Raw genomic sequence first — 22983 nt, 5'->3', positions numbered from 1 at the left:
AAAATGGCTAGAATGATCCATCTGGAAATGGTCTGCTTAGTTATCGGTAACCCCAGCTTGTGACCTGCCTAGCCTACAAACAGCTGGTCTGCTTGTCTTATCCTAGCCAGTCTACTGATGTAAAAACTTAAAGCCCTTCTTGGGTCCAGTCTGTGTAACCTCTCTTCCTCTTTCCCCGGATGAGGAGGAGGATAGAAAGATGGGAGGGTAATCTTCTGAGTGATATGGAATTCAGAAACCACCTTTGGGAGGAAATTAGGCTTCACTTGCATAACAACTTTGTCTTTGTGAAAGATTGTATGAGGGGGTTTACAAGAAAGAGCTTGTAACTCGCTCACCCTTCTGGCAGATGTAAGTGCTATTAATAAAACAGTTTTAAGGGTAAGAAATCTTAACAAACAAGAATGGAGTGGTTGGAAAGGTGTGCCCATCAGGAAAGTTAGGACTAAGTTTAAATCCCATAGGGGAACCTGGAATGGTCTTGGGGGATAAACGTTAGTTAACCCCTTTAGAAACTGTATTACCAAGGGTAATTTGAAATAGGATGGTTCTTCCGCAGTGCGCTTAAAGATGGATAGCGCTGCGAGATAGCCCTTAATGGTGCCAACTTGAAGGCCTGAATTCGCTAAATAGAGTAGGAAGGACAAACCATTGGTGTACCACATGAAAAGGGGTCGATATTCTTTTCTCTACACCAGCTGCAAAATCTGTTCCAACGGCAGCGGTATAAAGACTTTGTTGCTGGCCTCCTTGCCGAAAGCAACACCTCCATAACATCAGGGAGGTCCCAATCCTTGTAACCTCAGCCTTTCAGAAGCCAAGCGTGAAGGTTGAGGGTTTTGATGTCTGGATGGAGAACCTTACCTCCCTTCTGTGAGAGTAGATTCTCTCTGAGTGGAAGTCAAATTGGAGGGCAGATGGACAAGTCTAGAAGGTCCGGGTACCACGTTCTCCTGGCCCAATCCGGGGCAATTAGGATCATGGTTTTCTGGAATCTTCTCAACCTCCTGAACATTTGAGGAATGACAGGGACCGGTGGGAACGCGTACAGAAGTGGAAACTCCCAGTCCACTATGAACGCGTCTCCCAGAGCTCCTCTCGGGGGAAATTCCCTTGAACTGAACAGATCGCACTTCCTGTTGACACTGGGGGCGAACAGATCCACCTGAGGGGTTCCCCAAAGGGCGAAGATCTCTTGAAGGACTTCCTGAGCTAGTTCCCACTCGTGGGAGACTGTGCTCTGCCTGCTCAGAGAGTCCGCTGTCAAGTTCTTCTCTCCGGCTAGGTGAACTGCCGATAGAGAGATTCCTTCTTGGATTGCCCAAAACCAGAGCTGCATCGCCTCTCTGCACAGAGGTAGTGATCCTACGCCGCCTCTTTTGTTGAGGTAGTGCATGGCCACTGTGTTGTCCGTCATTATCAGGACATTCTTCCCTTGTACAGATGGCAGGAACGCCTTCAGCGCAAGTCCGATGGCCCTCAGCTCTAACAGGTTGATATGTAGTCTGGACTCCGATGGAGACCAACGACCGCTGATGGTCAAGTCGTTGGCGTGGGCTCCCCACCCCGTGAGTGAGGCATCCGTGACTACTGTTATCTCCGGCCAGGGTTGCCAAAACTGTTCTCCTTTCAGAATGTTCTCCTGACAGGCCCACCACTGAAGGTCTCGAGCCACCCTGTCGGTAACCTGAAGAAGATCTGTCATTCTTCCTGAGAATTGTGACCACTGAGTTCTCAGTGCCCACTGGAGGGATCTCATTCTCAGGCGAGCCTCTGGCACTAGGAAAATGCAGGATGCCATGAGGCCTAGCAACCTCAAAATGTTGAAGGCTGGGAGATGTTGGGCATTTTGGAACTTGATAACCATCTGTAGAATATCTTGAGCCCTCACCTCTGGTGGCGAGGCTTTTCCCAGGGAAGTGTCCAGGATCGCTCCGATGAACTGGAGTCTCTGCGATGGTATCATTTGTGACTTCTTTAAATTGAGGGAGAAGCCCAGTCTGTGAAGGGAGTGGCAAACGTGATTTAGCTGGATCTGAGCTTGTTCCGAAGATACAGCCCTGATCAACCAATCGTCCAGGTAGGGGTAGACGTGAATCCCTTCCCTCCTTAGACTTGCAGCCACTACTGACATTAACTTGGTGAAGACCCTCGGGGCGGAGGTCAGCCCAAATGGCAGCACTCGAAATTGATAATGAGAGTTGCCAATTGCGAACCTCAGGTATTTCCTATGTTTGAGATGGATAGGCACATGGAAATAAGCGTCCTGAAGGTCCAGAGATACCAACCAGTCCTGGAAATGAAGGGCGTGAAGGATCTGAGAAAGAGTTACCATCTTGAATTTGTCTTTCCTGAGGAATTTGTTCAATTCTCGCAAGTCCAAGATGGGTCTCAGTCCTCCGTCTTTCTTTGGAATGAGAAAGTAAGGGGAGTACCAGGCCATGTTCCTCTCCGCTACAGGTACCGGTTCTATGGCACCTTTCTCTAGCAGGTCTAAAATTTCCTGCAAGAGGAGCGGATCTGGAGCTTTTTGAGAGCGGATCCCCGGTGGATGACTCTGAGGTATGCGTAGGAGAGGCAGGCAGTAACCTTGGGCAACTGTTTCCAATGCCCAAGCATCTGACGTGATAGCCTGCCATTCCGCCAGATGTTGAGTTAACCTGCCTCCTACAGGTGTCTTGTGAGGGAAGTCCTCCGAGTGGTTTTGGGGCGGCTGATGCAGATGCCGATGGTAAAGAGGCACTTGCTGTGGCTTTTGAATATCTACCCCGTCCACCTCGGGTAGTTCTTCTTTGTCCCCTTTGAGCCGGTCGTCCTCTACCTCTTCCAAATGCGGAGTAGAAGCGAAAGGACTTGCCTCTCGCAGAGGATCCTGTGGAACGAAAAGGTGTCTGACGGATTGCAGCGCCTAGGGATTTTGCTGCTGCCTTTGATGTTTGCAGTTTTTCTAAACTGTCATCCACCTTTTTCCCAAACAAAGAAGAGCCATCGAATGGCATGTTCAAGAGCCTGGCTTGCACATCTGGGGCAAAACCAGACTTTCTCAACCAAGCGAATCTCCTGGTTGTTGTACTTGCTGCCATTGCTCTGCTGATACTGTCAGCCGAATCAATGCCCGTCTGGAGGGATTCGCACATAGCGTCTTTACCGTCCTGTATGATATTTAAGAACGCCTCCCTTTCTTCTCCTTCCGGGATGCAGTCAGCCGCTGTAGAAGCACACTCCCAAAGTGTATGGCTGAATCTAGCAAGGGTGCAAGTAGCATTAATAGATTTTAACGCCATGCTACATGCCGAAAAAAATGTCTTTGCCATGGCATCATATTTCTTATCGTCCCTGTCCTGTGGGATGGTAGGGTAAGCAGTCTTGATGTCAGTAGAAGATGCTGCCTATACCACCAGACTTTCTGGGGATGGGTGTTTGGACAAAAACTCTGGGTCTGCAGAAGATACCCTGTATTTAGTAGACAGTTTTTTATTTACTGCCGGGACGACATCTGGGGTTTCCCAGTTCGTCATGATTTTCCTTTGAAGAGCTTTATGAAAAGGCACTACAGGATCCTCCTGTGGACCTTTATCAAGAATATCCGTGAGGTCATCTTGTTGGAAAGCCTGTGAAGGTGTTGACCACCCCATAAATTCTGTGATCCTGGCCATTAAGGCTCTATAGGGGGTTTCAGCATGCTCTCCCGGGTCTGGCCTAGCGAACTCCACCTCAGGGGAAGTGTCTAACCCACTTGCCTCATGTAAGGAATCATGGAGTTCCTTTAACCTGCGTTCTTCTGAGGATAACTCCTCTTGAAATGGGGTTGCAGGTCCCTGCAACTGAAATGTCTCTTCTTGGTCAGATAGTTCTCCCTCTTCCATAATTAAGGACATAGTTCTCAATTGGTCTGAACTCACAAAGGGTGTGAAACCCATCTCCAAGGCAGAGGGTGCCAAACTTCTTGTAATCGGCCTCGAAAACGTCGATGTCGTCGACGCCGAAGGCTTCGAGCGTGGCGTCGAAAACAAAGGCGGAGGCCTCAAGGACCTCGATAGAATTGGGATTCTGCTCGAGGAAGTCGACAATCTCGACGCCATCGTCATCGAGGACCTGGGTATAGCCACTGGGTGCGCCGCAACCGTGACTTTCCTTGGCGTCGACGCCAGTGTCGAAGATGGCGTCGAGCCGACAGACCCGTGTGTCGAAGGTCCCTTCGACAACGGCGTCGAAGACACCGACCTCGGCGTCGACGGAACCGTCGAAGAAGGTTTCGAGGTCATAGCTTTACTCGAGGGTTTGCGACACGCTCGAGAAGCTTCCTTCGCCGGGTACTGCGACTCACAGTGTTTTTGACCTTCGGGTCTTTCGACCAGAGCATCGCTCTCGGCAGTCTTCGAGGGGGGCGAGGCCGCTTTCTCGAAGACGCTCATCATATTTTTGCGGAATTCCTCCCATTCAGCCCGGGAACTATGTCTCGTGGGGCAAGGGATTCTCTTAGGAGAAACAGAGGAAGAGGAGGACGAAGAAGGGGATCTTCGACGTCTCCTCTTCGAGTGCTTCGATCTCGAGGAGTGATGGGACCCACTCCGAGACCTGGAGCGCGAATGGTGACGAGGAGACGAATGTCTCAACTTCGTCGAAGAAGAAGAAGCTTTTGAAGGCTTACCTTTTTCCAGCTTCCCCCTACGCTCCTTCAGGGCCTTAGCTGTCATGGACATACAGTCCTCGCACTCCGAACAATGGTGTTCAGCTCCCAAACCCCACAGACAAACTCTGAGGGTCAGTCAGCGACATCTTTTTCCCACAGTCTCCGCATTTTTTTAAGCCGGACCGAGGGGTCGTCGGTTCCGACGAGGAAGCCATCGAGTATGGATCGAATATCTCGAGGAAATAGGATAAATTCTCTACGAAACTGAGCAACGATATTCCGAGGCACTGAGTAAGCGTGGAAAAACGGAACTGAGCAACGGACGCTGCGCACGGCTTTTATAGGCAGGATGACGTCGATATGGCGGCTGTCGAGGGACATAGACTCGGCGGACATCGACGCGCAGCGCCCTCTAGAGAAAAATGTTCAGAGGCCAGCAAAGCTGGAAAGAGATATCTAAGATAAGGAATACGTCGGAGGACACAATCCCTTCAAAATACAGTTTGCAAGTGAAAGTGAAACTTTTTTTCTTTTACCAAGGATGCCAAATCTGACGACAGGGAATATTCGTGAGCATGTGAATCCATGTCAGCCAGCAAGCCAGAGAAACATGAAACTGAACACAGGAGTTCGCCTGGTTGAAAGGACCCAAAAGGATCAGCATCACTATCCTAGGGAACCTAATGTGGCAGTAAAGCATGCAATTCAATGTTTAGTTATAAACTTGAAAGAAATCAGGCAGATAATCAGAGTATGATCTCCAGTAGGTGGAGCTTGGAGCCTGCACAGATCATTAGCTAATAGGACAAACTGGACGAATATACGGCAGATAGGCTATACAGTGTGGGTATGCAATTTGTTTAGCTTTAACTGCTGGTAAATAATTACTGAAGAATCACAGGCGGACAAATGGGAATATTCAAAGCATGTGGAAACCCCTCCCTATATATTGTTGCATTTAACAAATCTGACTGGGATTGGACCGATACCTTTGGCACAGCAAAAAAGTTATTTTCATTTAAATTTGTTGGCCAAACATGCCTGGGTGCACGCGCTTATGCAGACTCCTTCCACTGAGTTTAACCATCTAGAATTTACACTAGTATGACGAGTTAACAACCTGAACTGAGGTCCCGTGAACAGTCTGAGACAGCAACTGCCCCCCAGACTAATCACTGAACCAAAGTCCTGCCACCGAGACGGAAGTTACCACTTCCCTATGGCCCAGTTTAAGTGTCAAAACAATTTTAAACAACGTACTATTGTTTTATGTCAAGTGAATGGGATATACCCACCGCTTTTTTAAGCTATTATGTGTTTTTCTAATAGATCTGAATATTAAAAATTGAAAAAATTGAATGAATTACTTGTTTTACAGCACCATTTAATGAAATATGTCTGTAATTTGTTGATTATTACTATATACCTCTCACGTCTAACAAGATTGTTTCCCCGATATAAGGTAGAGTAACTACTCTAGTAGTGAAAATTGGGATTCCACCTCTATAGTATATTGACTCCTCCCACTGGCCTCGCCCATTAGTCCTTGACTGCTCATTGGCTATCTTACAGATTTACGGGGTACGAAGGGCGAGTCATATGGAGGAAAGGGGACTATCGACTAGAAGTTCAGTAGTCACTACAGCGATTAACTGTTTCTTACTCCTACATCCTCTCCCCTTTCCTCCATACTGATGAGATTTCACAGCAAGAAGGAGGGGGTGGGCACCCTTACTGTGTAGCAAAGATGTTGTGAAAGGCAGCCTGTCTAAAACTGGCATCAGCCCTGGAGCGGAGGTCCGGACAATGGAGCTTACAGAAAGCAGATGGTGACAACAATGTGGCAGCCCTGCTAGGATATGATACAAATATGATATGGCATTTCTAACATGCCTATAGACAAGTGTTTCAAGGTGCAACAAGGCAAGGGAGGGGAGGGGAGGGGGAAAAAGAGGGAGGTCAAAAACAATGGTCTCACTAAGCCTAGTGACATTTAGATTGTGCAGGTGCAGGGGAGCGGTGATGTGAGACGTGCCGAGGGAGGGGGCGTGGGAGGATGGACACATGCAGGACAAGGAATCAGGAAACACCAAGTAGTGTAACCTACAGGTGGAAAGTGTGAGTGTTAGAAGTGCAGACAACAATTGTCTAATAAGTGCAGGGGACTGTAGTGTTACAGATACAGACCACAAATGCAGGGGGTGCCAAGAGGCAGTGCGGGTATGCAGCTGGACAGGCAGGGACCTGGGCCCTAATTCAGAGGGTTTCCAGGTGACCAGTGCATGTATCAGAGAGGAGATGAGCAGGGGAGAGGAAGAGAGACGGCAGAAGCAAAGAGGAAGGTCTTGAGGTGCGTCCGGAACCAGAGGTGCTTCTGCTCAAGTTTCTGAGAGGCAGGGATGCTGTTCCAGATGGAGGCACCAGCAGAAGATTTGCCCCCAACTCGTTGCTTGGATAAGCAACTGACCCTCAGGGAGTTGGAGGTGGAGGAGCGAACAGCTGGAATAGAAATATATTTCAGTAGAGAGTTGGAGGTACTGCGGTCCCAGGCCCCAGAAAGCCTTGTGGACAATGCAGAGGGTCTTGAACTTGATCCTTGCAGCAAATGGAGAGATTTCAGTGCTGGAGATACACAATCCATGGGCTTGAGGACAAGGACAAGTCTTGCAGTCCTGTTCTGGATGAGTTGTAGAGGACGGAGAGTAGAGGCAGGTAGATTTAGAAAGAGGCTGTTGCAGTAATCCAGCCTAGACAGAACCAGAGCTCTGGAGACCGTGAGCTCCTGGGGGAAGTGAGGGAAGGGAGAATGCCTCCGAGGAGGTGCAGCTGGTAGTTTGAATTCATAGGAATGTCCCAAGACATGTTGCACTAAAAATCTGTGGCTTTGGACCCGATGGCATGAGAATAAATGCCCTTAAGGGGCTCACTCCTCTGCATGGATTAACAGTGTTTGATGCTTGAGACCAGTCACCTGGCGACAGCGGCCTAAGTGGCCTGTGAGACTGGGTGCTGACCACCAAAAATAATGAAAAGGGTGCTTACTTCCTGAGCTGTTTAGTACCTTCCAGGTCAAACTTTAGTGGTCTCATAATGTTGAGAGAGTCAAGAGCAATGTCTGCCAGAGATTCAGAAAAATGGTGGGCAATACCACTTCCTCGTTGCCGTGGAATGAGCCGAGTTTGTAAAACCACCTTGTCCTTATGCAAAATAGTGTAAGGCTCAGAATCTTAAAGAGCCTGTATTTCGCAGACTATACACGCAGACGTGAGAGCCACCCAAAAGGCCCACCATCCAAATTTCAGCTAGGTGGAATCCATAGGTTTGAAAGGGCTGGAGACTAAATGATAGGACAACATTCAAATCCTAAAATTGGTGAGGTCTCTTGACTGTGGGATAGAGATTGGTGAGAGCCTCAAGGTGCTTGCACACAACAGTTTGACGTGGAAAAAGATGGCGCGATAGGCCCCAATGGCTGAAAGATTACATCAACAAGAGTCAAATGAGATAGGAGGCTGCAAGATGTGAGGTAAAAGAGGATATCTTTCAAAGGGTATGTCAGTGGATTGACGTGCTTTCCCAGGCCCGGTAACAGAACCTGGTCCACTGGCTCTTATATTAGGCCCGGGTAGAAGCATGCCTGGATTAGTTCCATGTTCTATGCAGATAACCAGAAATGGACTAGGGTAGGCTGCTCAGGGACCATGCTGCTAAGCTAAATAATCAAGGGGAGGGGTGGAACACTCTTCCCCTGCTGAGGATGTAGGGGATTGTGTGTTGCCGGAAGGGGAAGGAACAAGTTACTTCCCTGTATCTGTTGTTCTCCAGCATGGGTCTGGCATGGATCCACATGCTCATGAATATTCCCTGTCGTCAGGCTGGGAATCCACGGTAAAGCAAAGAATCAGTTCCAGTTTCACTTCTGAACTGTCTTTCTCCCAACAACCAATCACTGGTTTCTGGGTCATACTGCCCCCAGCCAATGACTGACCTCTACCTAAGCCCCTCCTCTGGCACCCATCTTCAGATTTGGTAGCACGTAAAGTGGCAGTAGGAGCAAGAGAAGAGCCGCAGAGGGGTAGGCTGGAGGGTTTGCATGCGACTCCATGCCAGACCCATGCTCGAGAACCGTTACAGGCAAGTTACTTGTTCCTTCTCCAGCATGGGGTCTGGCATGGATTCACATGTTCATGAATAAAGAATACATAGCAGTACGTAACCATGCACAACCACGGGAGGTGGCAAGGCTCAACATTAAGCATCTCAACATTAAGCATCTCTTACCTCCTCACCAGGCTCACCTTCAAGCAAACAGGTTGCGCAGCACTGCTTGGCCGACTCTGGACTCCTCCCTGGAATCCCTGTCGACGCAGTAGAACTTTGTGAAGGTGTGCATCAATCAACCTCCACGTAGCAGCCCTGCAGATGTCCAGCAGCGGCACACCAGACAGGAACGCCGCAGTTGCAGCGATCGCTCTGGTGGAGTGGGCTCTCAGACGGCCCGGCAACGGTCGGTTTGCCAACCGCTGACAATGGGTGATGCAGCCGGAGAGCCACCTGGAAATGGAAGCCTTGGAGAAGGCCTTCCCATGGTTCACAGGGCCAAAGTTCACAAAAAGTTGCAACGTCTTCCGGAAACTCTTTGTGCAGTCCACTTAGAACACCAGCGCTCTAGCCACATCCAGTGAGTGCAAAGTCCTCTCAGCCGGCGACAAAGGTGTCGGGAAGAATACAGGTAACACCAAGGGCTTGTTTAGATCAAAGTCCAACGGCACCTTGGGCATGAACGAGAGGTGCGTCCGCAGCACTACCCTTGTCTCGTGGAATGTCAAATAAGGTGGTTTACAAGAGAGGGCCTGGATCTGTCCCACTTGCCGTGCGGAGGGAATGGCCACAAGAAAAGCTGTGTTCTATGACAAAGATTTCAGTGGCGCCGAATGCACAGGCTCGAACGGAGGACCCATGAGCCTAGTAAGCACCACATTGAGCTCCCACGCCGAGGACAGAGCCTTAACCGGCGGGAACAAGCGAAATAGTCTTTTGAAGAACTCCTTGACCAAATGATGCGACGATGAGGATGATCATCCAAGAGATCTGGTGTAGCGGGAGATAGCCGCCAGATGAACTTTGATGGAAGCATGGTCCAGTCCTGCCTTGGCCAACGAAAACAAATAGGGAAGCACCTGTGGAGCAGTGACTCGTAGAGGGTCGATCTTCTGAGTACGGCACCAAACAGCGAACCTCTTCCACTTGTGCCCGTAGCATTTGAGAGTAGACTAAGCCCTGACCTTGGCGAGCACCTCCTTACAATTTGCTGGAAGATCGATGCCCCCAAACTCTAGAGCTGCAGGAGCGAGGCCTTCAAGTTCAGCGCTCCTGGGTCGTGGTGCAGAATTGCGCCTCCTTCCATGGCGAGAAGATCTGTGACTGCCGGAAGCTTGACTGGAGCGGAAGCTGACATGTCCAGAAGGTCTGGGTACCAGATCTGTCTCGGCCACGCCGGTGAGACGAGGATGATCCTGCACCGGGACCGTCTGAGTTGATTGATTAGTCGAAGAACCAACGACAACGGTGGGAACAGGCCGTCCCAGGGGAAAGAGAACATGTCCCCCATGCTGCCCGGCTGGAGAAACCTGCTGGCGAACCTCCGACACTTGGTGTTTGTAGCCATAGCAAAAAGATTGATCTGGGGATTGCCCCATCTGCAGAACAGGTGATCCACTTGGTCTTGCCCAAGTTCCCACTCGTGGCACGAGTGCAGCTCCCTGCTGAGAGAGGAGAGACGGCGATGGTGTTCTTCACTCTTGCCAGATGAAACGGGATGAGTAATATCCCCTGGGCTATGGCCCAGTGCCAAAGGTCCTGCGCCTCTTTGGAGAGCCCGGGGATCTGGTTTCCCCCCTGCTTCCGGATGTAGAACATTGTCGTGGTGTTGTCCGTGAAGACCCGTACCACCTTGCCCTTGAGGGAAGGAAGAAAGGACTTGAGGGCCCAAAACACGGCCTGCAGCTCCAAAACGTCTTCTCCTCCGGTAGACACAGGCCTCTTGTATGAAGGCTCCCGGTGTGCGCTCTCCATGCTTCCAGGGAGGCATCCGTCGTGACCCGTCTCCTGATGAGGTGGGGTCTGGAAATCTGTGCCTGCGGCCGGATAGCTCGATGGAAACTCTTGTCGAGCGTGATCTTGTCCTCGAAACTTCCTGACACTTGTATTCAACGGGCCTCGAGGAATTCCTGCAGTGGACGCATTTGTAGCCTGCACAGTCGAATGAGGTATATGCATGACGACATCATGCCGAGTAGGGACTTGATGGACCTCACCCTTGCGATCTTCAGCGGCAACAGCCGTTGCACCTTGCCCAGAATGGCCACTATCCTCTCCTCCGACGGAGACGACAGGCACGACACTGTGTTGAGTCAGGCTCCCAGAAACAGAGCGCCCTGCGAGGGAGTCAAGCAGGACTTTGCATAGTTGATCGAGAACCCCAGATCTGTCAGGAGTTCTTTGAGCCCGCCCGGATGAGCCAGTTGTCCAGGTAAGGGTACACGTGGATCCTTCATAGCTGTAGCTGCGCCGCCACCGGTGCCAGGCACTTGGTGAACACTTGCAACGCTGACTGCAATCCAAAGGGAAGGGCCTTGAACTGAGAGAGAGCCCACTTAGCTTAATAACCCCTAGGGGACAGGGCAAGCGGGATACCACTATGGGTGACACTCCCATAGAGGTCAGGAGAGTCCTAGAAATTGATGGTGAGGCTTTATACACATAAGCATGTCCCAGGCTGGGCGATGTGGTCTGTAGCAGAGCCATCGGAGTGCTTCAAGTCCTGACGTAGCTGGAGCCAGAAGAGGCCAGACCCAACCAACAACGCAGAGCAGTCGCCTCAGGAAAAGGTGAAACACCAGCACACTGAGAAGCTGGCATCCCAGACCTGAAGAGAGCCTGGAAGGACGAGAGGGTGAGTTCAACCGGGCCCCCAACACCAGAAGGGAAGAGAGTCACCAGTGACACATTCCCAGAGCCTCCCAAGGAGTATTGCTCGTATGAAGACGACAAATAGTGGCTCCAGGAGTTATGGAGAGGGAATGCGCAAAGCCCAAGGCAGGCTAAGGTAACCCAAAACCCCATGGTGGGGTAAACCACTTGAAAGGCCAAGGCAGGCTGAGCGAAATCGAACCTCTATGCTGGGTACAAACCCGAGCAGCACAAGGTGGGCTTAGAGAGACTGAACCTTAATGAGGAAGGTAGGAGTTGTGAAAGCCCAAGGCAGCCAAAACCCAGGGTGGAGTAGACAACATGGAGGTCCAAGCTGGACCAAATCCTGGGTTGGGGTGAGAAACTGGAACCCCAAAGGAAGGCTAACTGAAACACAGGAGCCACAAAAAGAGACGAATGCCAGAGAAAGATATACCAAAACCCTAGTTGGGTAGACAGCTGGAGTTCCAGGCCAGACATCCACCAGCAAGAGATAATGAATATATTGAGATGAACTTTACAGTCTAAGACACAAAAAATTCGAGCATAAACCATGCATCAGGCAGCACCCCTAGTGAAAAGACCTCACCAAAAAAAGTGTGCATCAGAAGCCAACCACAATTCAGTTAAGAGGACCAAGGCCCAAAATATATTGTTCCTCACTATTTTAGTCAGGGTTTAGGCAAGTATAGGTTTTGGACAGGGGACGGTTTGCTGTGTTAAAGGATACATCCCGATGGGCACCCGTTGACACCTTTTTGTTGTAGAATAGGGTCCTGTTCCCAAGACTTGGGGATAGCAGAGATCTTGGTTTTGCTGATATAATAATTATAAGGTTTGAAGAAAATGCCACCTTTTACGTCACCTATTTCTCATCTAACACAGAATCTGGTAGCATGAATCCATGTCTATATTGGAAGTGTCAATTCAGTTTATTCAAGCCTCTATGAGGTCCTGAGCAATGAGCTTGGCCTCCATCATGCCCGATTTAAAGGCTTGCTACTTGTCCAGGTGAAGGACAGCTTAAAAATCTCTGATCGCCCTCCAAAGCTTCTCGCTAGCCGCAGCCAGAAGTGTGTTCGCATTAGCCTGTATGACATGTAAGGAGGCATTGGTGTATACCTTGCGACTGTAAGGCTCCAAAAGCTTGTCGCACTTATTCAACAAGGCTGGTGACGAGTAGGAGCTGTCGGAAGTAGAAGGCTTAGCGTCAAGTGACATAAAAGCTACCACTGAGTGTGGGTGTGCAAGAAGCACCATTTCTCAGATGAGAGGTGGGCCTTCAACATACCTTGAGCTTACTATTGGTGAAGTGCACTGTGTTTTTTTGCCAGATCTTATTAGCATCCACCAAAACCTCTTTCTGGATCTGCTGGAAGGACCAGGACCTAGGAGAGGATGCCAGATTCTTGTTGAGGCTCCTCAGGAGAGGGAACTCCTAAAAATGCTCACAGTCCATCTATCCTGTTGTTCAAAACCTTAGCTGAATGAGGAATGTCGACTTCAGTTTCGGTCGACAAGGAATCTTTGTCCAGAGCTTCATCAAGATTCAAGGTCGGATCTGTTGACTTCCGAGGAGTTGGCTGAGGAGTGTTGGACAATGTTGGGCTGGTAGAAAGCTGTATATGGACAGACCTAGGAGCTTGGGGAGGCTTGGCACAGCTGTCGTAGGCGTGACTGTAAGCACTGACAATCCGCTTAAAATATTCTGTCATGGCTCTAGACTGCATGAAGGTTTGAAACCTGCCACCGAACCTGTTCTTGGATCTGGTCTGAGGCTGTATGGCTGTTGAAGTCCACGTGGCTGATGGCAGCACTGGAGGAAGAGGAGTCCACGACGACATAGATGGGACACAGTATTGTTGTCTGTGGCAAGCTGTCCGGGATGTAGGGGTCCTTGCAGGTGGTGCAGATGTTGAGGTGGGATAAGAAGAGCACCAATTGTTGGACTGCCAACCGGATGAGGCATGGATGACCCTTGGGTACTGTAGGCACCAGAGATTCATGGTCTCAGTCTCTGGACATATACCTCATAGCCAGCTCCCTCAGCTAAGAAATGGCTGGCGATCCCGGTTGCAGTAGTCAATTTGGGAACAGTGCATACGTGCTCCATTGACTTACTGATGCGCTCATTGGGGCAATTTTCTTTGGTCAGCCATTTTGTGAGTACTGAGGCCTGTAGATATAGGGACACAAGATTCCTACCAACATGGAGTCATGAATTTGGGACTCAAGAGAATCTCGGGATGGATCTAGGTAGTAGCGGCCACATGGATCGCAAGCTTAGGCCTGGGAGGTATCCGAGTACCCTCAGGTAGGCAGTCGCTGGTAACACTGGCCCCCTCAAAACTTAACTTGGACTAGGCTCCAAGGAATCCCTCCTGCGTGTGGCGATCCCAAGGAAGGAGTTACTATGTTGGGGTGCCTGATAAAATGGGTTGTCACGTCAGCGGAACATGAAGCTCTGAGATGTTTATCTCCAACTGATCATGGAGGGGAAGCTCCAAAAAGAACCCTCCACCAGCTAAGTCAAAGCATGCATGAGCCGACAACCGAACATGACAAATGTTCCAGATGTGGTCGGGGATGGCATCTCAAGCACTGACACCGTGTCTGAGGCCAGGAAACTCCTGACGAATGAGGCGAATCATGTTTTCATCCACATATGACAAAAGGTATGGCGATGAAGCATGAGGTGCAACAGCGCAAGGAATTTAAAAGAAAAAATCTTGTATGCAGGAGAAGCTGAAGTGACAAAAAAAAAAAAACTGTTTGCACCGGTCACTAGAGCATCCAGTACCATCAAGTGGTAAGGAGGACTGACAGACGAGGTGGGTGGGAGGAGTCAGCATGGACAGCAGACCTGTGTGTGCAACAAATTTAAAAAGGGAAAGTGCAAAGGTCTCCATTCCTGTCCCTGTGGATCCTTGTCCATTTCAAAATGAAGGAAAGGGATGGGACATACGAGTAAGGATTTCAAGAGTTTATACCTTCAGAAGAATTTCTGATAATTTCTTGTTAGTTCTGATTTGCTGATGAAATGGGGATGCATTTTGATGGTATTTTTTGTATTTTGTTGGCAACCATTTTTCTTTTTTTTATATATGCTGTCATATTTGAGACATTTCATACTAAAATATTCAACACTAAATAAAAATAAACACATTAGGAAATGTTATCTATGTATAATGTTTCAAGAGACGCATGCTTCAAACCCAAGATAGGTGCATCGCACAGATAAGTCACTTTCTAAAGTGGAGAGTATGATGGCACAGGGACGCAGGGCATTATTTTCATTCCACGGACATCATTCTGGCACTACCTCCTAATGAAGAGGTAAAAGTGAGATATACTTTTGAAACTTTTGAGGAGGCTTCAGGACCTATAACATGCAAGCAGCAAATCTGTAGATACTCTTACGATCCTGATGCCAAAAAACACTCACCGGGAAGCCCATGTCAGTCAGCTGTTTAATGAGACGGCTCATGATCCAGGCCTCATCTGGCTTGCAAGCTATTTTCATGCCCTAGAGACATAAGGAAAGACGACAGAAAACCCATCAAAAATCGTTTCACAATGACCAGCCGAAATGGTGATTGGGAATACAGATTCATTATCCACTTTAATAAACCTGGTGTAAGGAAAGACCTGAACCTACATTTCCCACTCTGCCACATAACAAACATTACATCAACTGGCCTTCTGAAAACAAAACCTGTCTTTTCTATGACTAAGTCTCTGCCCTGCTGATCTTGTGTTGCTTACATATTCATATTTTTCTTCAGATTTAATTTCGACTTCTTCAGACTTATCCATCTTGAATTACCTACCTACATTCTATCCATTCAGATGACAGTAACTCCTAAATCTGTGTCAGGTTCCATGTTTATGAATACACTTGGCAAACTTGCCTTTGGTATTAAAATAACAGTTTGTACCCATATGATTTTCAATCTAAGTGCAAAACAATGTTACAATGCTTCTGGAAATGCTCCCACAAAGTAATGCCAGGTGTAGAACAGACAGAGTACAATCAGTGCTAGTAAAATTGGGGCGGGTGAGGAGGGCTAGCCATAACAGCGGTAGCACATGTTGAGAACAACGTGAATGATTTTTTGTTTGCCTAGATACAGGCTGCACTTGGTGTACAATGCTATAAGATTCCAGTGTTTCAGGGCTTCGATCTATATGAATCATGAGGATCACTGTTTCTGCCATCCACAATTAGTCATTTTCAGACTACCATTCTGCAATTTGCAACCTCCTCACACATATGTTGGCCGCACATACCCTGAGACAGTATGTGTCAAACAGATTATGTTCTAGTCAGCTTAACCTCCAGAACTAAAGTGACTGCTGTGATCCAGGAATAAACTTAGTAGGCTGTTCAGTTGGATCATGTTATGTTATTAAAATTGTGTATGAGTTAGGTTTTGTGTATATGAGCGTGATATATTTTTGCTTTTTATGATAAGGGAACATTAGCATAAAAGGAGGCTCTAGATATGCGGTTCACTCATCTACTTCGAGGTACCTATACATGGCGATGGTTTGTATTCGCTAGCTGAGTGCAGAATTAACAATCTGATGCACTCTTTAAGATAGTGGTATTTTTGCTGGGCATAGAAATTCTAGTCTTTTTCCATTTTTGTAGTAAAGGTATTTGTACCTTGAGGGCAGGATGACCCAATATATGTTGGAAAATGAGTGGAATGAAGAGGAAGTGGAGGGACGAAAACCCTAAATACATTCACACATATAGCTTCCAAGAGCCCTTCCTTTGGAGGGTACAACCAACACTGTAAAATCCCTTTTCATCTCAAAATAATCATTAGAAAAAGCATGCGTGAAAACAACCTTTGCGTTCACCTTCGGAAGTGCTTTCTTCGGAGCATTCCCCCAGGAATTGCAGGACGGAGTGCCCTCCTGGGAAGCAGCATTAGTCCACATTTCTCCTTCCTCTTCATCCCAGTGACTGGGATTAATGCTCAGGTCGTCCCCACCACTTCCCCAGCCTTCTTGCATAGATTTTGAAGCTGTAACAACGAGAGGAACAATAAATGTACCTTATATTACAACAGTTCTATGTTGTGTGTGTGGGTGAATTGCCATCACCTAAGGTTTAAAAAACAAACCATGTGATGAGTGCTGGATTTATATGGCTGTTTCGTTTCATATGTCTCTTCATTCTAATCAGTTCATTGTGCTTGCTAGTAGATCATAAATCTCGTTGCACTTTGGGACTGATTAAAGGGTATGTTTCTTAGCGCAACAGGGTCTGTGAGATTAGGGACATTTCTGGCACATGGTTAGAGTGGGAGCAAGAATAACAGATGCTCAATACCGATCAGGGTGGGTTCCAGCGGTGCACAGTAGAGTAGATATAGTGTGCACAAACTCACAAAACATAACAGACATGCTGTACTTAATTTTTTAAACATAAATATGCATTCTTAGATCAAAAGAAAAAAATAGTTTGCATAGTTAACAGCACGAGGATCAAGGCAGGCAACAAACTGTCGGCAAAAATATTTTGCATGTTTTTGGAAACTATTTTATTTTGGCTAGGCAGACTGAACCAAGTGATGAATTCCCTGTGGCAACAAAATACTAACCAGAACATTGACCTATCTGCTAAATCCTGCAAAACTACTACTGAGAACCCCCAAGCCCACTCCCTGGACACAGGTCCGAGGAAGCGTACGTCCTCCAGGCATGGTGGTATCTGGTGTAGTGCCCCACCAAGTAACGAAGAGCCACAGAAGAAAACATGCAGAGATCAGAACCGGAAGCTCAAAACTTGCCAGTGGCCAATATGGTTAGCACTGTTAACAATCCATGGTGCAGAATGTTTAGCGCACAAACTATGGCAGATTTGACTGTTAATTTTAGAAGCAGAAAGGAGGGATTAACGCTATTTAAAAACCAATCCATGTTTAACCCAGTATTATCCAGCCATTATACTAAATGCAATACAAATATCTTGTACTAAAGGGCACTCTCCATCAAAGAAATTGTATATCATGCATACACATTCGATGAAATATAGCTAGCTCAAACTAAGGGATTTCTTGCTAAGTATATTAACAGATTTGCTGGTATCCCGTACATTATTACCGCCCCTTACCAATTATCAATAATAAACCCATAAACCCCTTTCATGTGATCACCTGGTTTACACAGTGCCGGGCCAGCGGCTGAAGCACTTGCTCTTCCATATGTCCCTGCCGACTCAGCAGAGCCATCTCCCCACCCTGAAGCACTGCTGGGCGGCTTTCCCCACGCCGATGTGCCGTTATCTACTGCAGCAGACCGGGAGGGAGGCTCTCCCCAAGAGGTTTCAGTCTTTGTGTGAACTGTAGGCATATCTCCCCAGCCTGCAGAGACAGGAACAAGACTGTAAGAGGACAAGGCAAAACAGAGACGGCGTGGGCTTCCCACTGAGGCTACTAGCAAGAGTGCGTGCTAGAACAATCACCCTCACAAACAGTTGCACCTATAATGGCAAACGTGGGAAAAGTAACTAAGAAACAATAGCTTCCAGCCCATTAACAAAAATCTGATCTTCTGGCTGTCGAGTCTCCAAGCCCAAAAAACGTCTACAGTATCAAGGAGTCCTGCACACCAAACTAAGGCATTGCTGAAGACTCAAATTAAGCAGCAAGAAAACAGTTACTAAATAACACACACTTCTAATGTTCAGGACAAATGCTGCAAAGATAATATTGAACACGGTTAGAAGAAGGATACTTATAGAAATGTCAACCAGGTTATGAAACTAGAATCAAGATATTGTGAGTGAATGAGAAATGTGAACTTACCTCAAGAAGCTATAAAAACCTTGGAGTGAAGATCAGAATACATAGTAATAGCACCTTTTAGAATGTTGACCCAACATTGCGAGAATCATTGCAAAAATGTTTTTATATAAATAAATGGCATTTATCTTGCCCCTATACCCCACCTCAATCAAAATTGTGTACATTAACAACGATTTATTAACTATTCTATGTCCAATGCCAAATGACACAAACATTCAGCTAAACTGAGAACAAACTAACCTTAAATGATTTGCATAACTCCCATAAACATGTAATTTACTCTGCAGAGGCAAAGTGGAAATCCTGATTGAAGGTGTGCTTATACGTTTCACATGTTCCCATAATATAGGTGTTCTTGAAGTAAGGTGTCTACGCTGATTTTCCCTTCGGAAACTGGATCAAAACATCCATCTTGCTCCTTTGTAATCTTACACCAAAAAGCAATGCAATGCACAGTTCATCTGCATATAGTCTTTATGCAAACCGTTCTATTGACTTGCCTTCAAACACCATGAGAAATACCATTGTGTGCAGGATTTCCATCATGTTTTTGTTGGTCCGCTCCGTTACAGATGGCAGTAATAACTATACACATCAATACAACCATGCCCGAAAAGAGGCAGTCCGCTGCTTAACTACAACAGTAGTATTGGTGTTTATTGGTATTTATGTGTACTTATTTAGAAAAAAGGGATGTCAATTCTGATCAGAAATTACTGACTGAGCAGGTTTTCCTCTGTTTAGGCAATCGATACGAGCAGCAGAGGTGACAGTAGTGATACCTTGTTGACGTCTGATGTCACTGTTTAAGAGGATCCTGAAGGTTGTGAACCTTGTTTGAGGGGGGCATGAAGGCCAGGCAAAAAACACGATAGGAGAGGGTTGAGAAGGGATGGCATTGGAAGTCGGGAGAAAGAGGACTTCCGTTTCCAAAGAGTTCAGCATGCAGTAGTGTTAGGAAAGATTTTCCTTTTGCTGCTTTCCTCCAATAGATTTCTATTGGACAGCCTTTTTCTGCTGGTTTTGAACCCTGTCCTGACTTTTTGGTGTCAAGTAAAGCCTTCTGGCTTTACTTCCTTTGCCCATTTTGACCATTTGAGCATTCCCATGGAAAAACCGACTAGTGCCCAAGACTATCTGTGCTGAGAGACGACTCTCTTTGTGAATTTGTCATGTTATTTTGATGTGTACTATGCACTTCTGCCATTTTCATGGTCTACAGGCTCTCTGTAGGAACTGAAAAGGAATGAGGGCTCAGGGGTTGGTTAATGGGATCAAGAGCGAGAGCGAAAGAGAGCTTTGATGTGTTGTTGGTAACTTGTTGGGACTAATCGGTCACTGTGTGCTGGGTTTGTGTGTAGTTGGTAGATCTTAGGTGGTGTTTGGTGTATGACTGTGAGAGATGGCTTGCGTGTAAGAGCTTTAGTTTTCTCTGGTTTGTTGAGGTTTGGTTGGGAATTGCAGAATGTGTGCAGTATGAAGTAGTTTTATGTTTATGCTGCGGTAGAGGTATGTGTTTAGTTTGGTGTTTGAGGAGGAGTAAACAGGATATTAGAAAATGTTTAGTAGGGTTAGTGATGGGTGTTTGTCCCTTCCCCTGCGTGGGTCAAGTTCGTCTGGCAGGGATCATTCTGATAGGGTGGTTTGCGTTAATTGCTGTTTTCCAATTGGGTATCTAGATTTTGGATCATGAGTGTTTCGGTTATTTTGGGTGCTTCCCGCTTCCGTTGTGTTGGTCGTTACTCTTCAAGGGTATTTTCTGTTTATCTCAGTGAGTTAAAGAGCCATATCTTTGGCAGTTTCCTGAATTTTAAGTAATCTTCCATTTGTATTTACTTTGGGAGTCAATTCCGAAGTTTTGCCGACATGGTGGAGAAAGCTGATCCAAATTTTTGCTTTGTGTATTGTTTTGGTTAGATGCAAAGGTCATTGCTCGACCTTGGTGTTCTGTTTGGTTTGTAGATGGAGATCTTTCCTTATATAAATTCTGCGCCTTGGATGTGTATTAATCTGTGGGTATGCAGAGTATTTTGAAGAAAATTGTTTTTTGACCACTAACCAATGTAAGGTTGTCCATTGTGATGAATCCTATGGCGTTATCACTGAACCCCGGCCTAAAGTCTCCACCCATGTGGCCAGAGGTAGGCAATCGTTATCTGATCCTGACTCGTGGGGGGGCGGGAGGGGAGGGGGCTAGGGGGTGGGGATTATTATGAGGAAGGATCCCATGGGAGGAGATGGCTGCTGGGGGGATGTGGTGAGCCCATTAAGAGAGACACAGTATTCGCCCTACAATGTGAAAAGGATCCTATAATTCCTATGGCATGTGGTCATTTTACAAATCGCTCCAGTTATAAAACCCATCTTGACAAAGATTCTAAACAGGGTAACATTCATAACTCATATGTACATACATAAACCTCCAATCTCCGATGGTTTTGTGCCAACTAATAATCACCTCAAAAGTCCTATGGACTCAAACTCCCATAAAACTTGGAGGCAATGTGGAATAGAAGAACCACTAAATTGAATATGCAGGCTAGTTATTATGCAGAGGCTCAACTACGCAGGAAATTTAAAAAGGGTGTCCACGTCCACTGAGGAGTGAGAAGTTGAACAGAGGCAGAAGGAAGTGAAGTCACATGAGAGGGCAGCGGCGCAAGAACATGACATGCTGCAGGGAACAGGTGCTCCCATGTTGCTGTGTGCAGGCAATGTTTACCGAAGAGGTGCTGGGCCATGGGGGACGCCGTAGGCACTGATAGTGGACCATCAGTAAACTGGCAACAGGGAGCAAGCTACCTGCAACGCGGTCAAGTGTTAAAACAGCAGGCTTACCGGCAGAGGGGCACAGAGCCAACGGAAGAGCTGAAAGGAGGTCTGCTTCACGGAAGACGACATCCACGGGTGAATGCTACACGGCAACAATATGATACTGGTCGGAGGCAGTGCCAGACACCAGTGAGCATGTCCAGAGAAGTTGGGGGCCCCAAGGCATGCCAACCAGTACGTGAAGCTTCCTTCAAAGACTCATTGTGAATATTGAAGACGCAGAAAACAAAGGCAAATTCTGTCTAAGTCCTCCTATATGAAATGTCAATACGGGGAAGGTTGGAACAAGATTACATAAGCAAATGAATAGAACTGAAGTAGTAAAAAGGTCTAAACTTGACCAAATCTCCATGTATGAGATGTCAATGTGGCTAAATTTGGGACAAGTGCTACCTTAAGCCAAGAAGGTGCATACAGTGAAGGAATGCAACTGTGATATGGTAAAAACCTGCGGAACATTAAAGAGAGGTCCTGCTGAAAAGGTGCATGAAGCAAGAAGTAATTGGGGTAGAAGATACCTTGTAGGAGAGTATACCAGGGTATCTATAAACCCCAGAAAGGGATTCCTGGCAGGGGAGTATACCAAGGCAACCAGACCAAAGACACAGGTTTCCTGGCAGGAGAGTATACCAGGAGGTTCTTTGTAAGAAAAGGGTATGGTAATAGAAGAACTTTTATCACATTAAGAAACTACTTACATCATCTAAAGAACTATCGTTGACATCCTTAAGGAAGCTGAAGCCTGAAAAGCATACTTCAGCCATTCCTTAAGAAGTGGTTGTTCGAAAGGAACACATTGGTCATCCTTAAGAGTGTTTGTGTGGAAAAGACAATTTTGCTAATTTTAATCTACATTTTGAAAGAGAAATGTTTGCCATCCTTAGGAAGTGGTTGCCTGAAAGACTGCCATCTTTGGTACCCTTATTTGCAAGGAACACTTTCGCCATTCTGCCAGAGTCATCTAGGGTTAGGATGATTTGTATTCTTTTAACATTTATGTAATGGCTCTTTGGTTACGTTTTCAAAGTGCCCAAAACAAGCTGGTACCAACAGTGATATTTTTACTGTTTTTAAAACATTTTACATTTACAAAAAGGAACGGCTACTAAAAAGGTACTAGGCCTTTTCAGGTCAGGAAATGCATTATATCGAAATCCCTTTCCCAGGAAAAGCTGTGGCATTGCAGGCTACAGGGAGGTTTGTGTGTGTGGCCAAAATGGGGGGGGGGGGGTGGGGGGTCCATCTAGTCTCAATTCACATCCCTAGTTCATCAAGGTCTGTAGCTGGGCAGAAACTGGGGACAGTGGCTATCCATGATTGGATAGTGCAACTGCATCATGAAGCAAGACACACACATCAGACTTAAAATTCAAAATAAGATGGTGTATTAAATCAAATGTCAGGATGGTTGCAGGCCTAACTTGCCCAATGCTAACGTGGGATTTCCCTACTCAAACGAAACGAAGGAAAGTCTGAGTCAGAAAGTTCAACTTAAAACTCAGTCTGTGCCCTCACAACTAAAGCTAACCAATGTGTAGGGATGTCAATAATACAAGAAATGGTGATTAACACAACGTTTTGAGCTTCTACCAGCTCCTAGCTTCCTCTTCCCCAAGTTCAAGAAAGTTCCACAAATCCTTGAGGTTCCATTCCCTTCCCCAAGACCAAGGTAATACAGTTCCACACAATCCTTGGGGTTCCCTTCCCCAAGCTTACGGCAACACA

At 46.9% G+C, this 22983-nt stretch overlaps 1 protein-coding gene across 11 annotated transcripts in view; it reads right to left on the bottom strand.

The window, feature by feature from the left end:
• TNRC6C (trinucleotide repeat containing adaptor 6C) overlaps positions 1–22983 on the bottom strand; it is a 1467646-nt gene that overhangs the window by 885298 nt on the left and 559365 nt on the right. For 10 of the 11 annotated variants that reach the window (XM_069654647.1, XM_069654638.1, XM_069654641.1 and 7 more), the window contains exons 6-8: positions 17776–17982; positions 16475–16641; positions 15051–15131 (exon numbers count right to left, since the gene is read on the bottom strand). In XM_069654647.1, the coding sequence (XP_069510748.1) occupies positions 15051–15131; positions 16475–16641; positions 17776–17982 (455 nt within the window). The remainder of the gene's footprint in view (positions 1–15050; positions 15132–16474; positions 16642–17775; positions 17983–22983) is intronic. The other variant, XM_069654648.1, reaches the window with a different exon arrangement.

Source organism: Ambystoma mexicanum, chromosome 3q, assembly GCF_040938575.1.
Source record: "Ambystoma mexicanum isolate Mex_15411 chromosome 3q, UKY_AmexF1_1, whole genome shotgun sequence".
Lineage (NCBI taxonomy): Eukaryota > Metazoa > Chordata > Amphibia > Caudata > Ambystomatidae > Ambystoma > Ambystoma mexicanum.
Note: the sequence above shows the minus strand (reverse complement) of the source record. Positions and strands in the feature narration are given on the sequence as shown.